Here is a 503-nt window from a genome sequence, read left to right as displayed (position 1 = left end):
CCAGGCCTCCTGCGAGGAGCGGGCCGCACGCGGCGGGGAAGACCAGGCTCCTGCGGCGCGCGCTCAGGTCCGCGGCCAGCCCCGACCACCCACCTGTGGTGTCCAGCCCCCGGAGCTGCCCGTGCACGCGATGGATGTCGAGCTTGGCCGCGATTTCCTGGCCCTTTTCTGCTCCAGCATTTGATCTGAGTGACCCGGAGGACTGAGGCTGCATCTTGGTGGCCTGGACGTACCCACCAAACGCGGACATCCGGGAAGGCTCCGCGCTGGCCGCGGTTTCCTCCACCACGCCTCTGTGTGGAGACGGGCGTGGCGGGGTCAGCGCCCGGTGCCGCCCTCGCTCTCGGGGTGCCGGCCAGGGGCGCCCGGTTTCAGGTCAGCGACGACGGCACGTGTCAGTGCTTGCACGCAGCCCGCACCAGGGACACGTTCTGCAACGTCCCGAAGACCGTGCGGACGCAGCCGGCACAGAGTCCGGGGCCCACGGGCACGGCCAGGAGACC

At 71.0% G+C, this 503-nt stretch overlaps 1 protein-coding gene across 1 annotated transcript in view; it reads right to left on the bottom strand.

The window, feature by feature from the left end:
* LOC101618412 (uncharacterized protein KIAA1109) overlaps positions 1–503 on the bottom strand; it is a 41,406-nt gene that overhangs the window by 10,111 nt on the left and 30,792 nt on the right. Inside the window, exon 21 of the mRNA XM_012734828.1 lies at positions 44–291. Coding sequence (XP_012590282.1) covers positions 44–291 — 248 coding nt within the window. The remainder of the gene's footprint in view (positions 1–43; positions 292–503) is intronic.

This window comes from Condylura cristata, unplaced genomic scaffold (assembly GCF_000260355.1).
Source record: "Condylura cristata isolate star-nosed mole 26May11 unplaced genomic scaffold, ConCri1.0 scaffold00075, whole genome shotgun sequence".
Lineage (NCBI taxonomy): Eukaryota > Metazoa > Chordata > Mammalia > Eulipotyphla > Talpidae > Condylura > Condylura cristata.
Note: the sequence above shows the minus strand (reverse complement) of the source record. Positions and strands in the feature narration are given on the sequence as shown.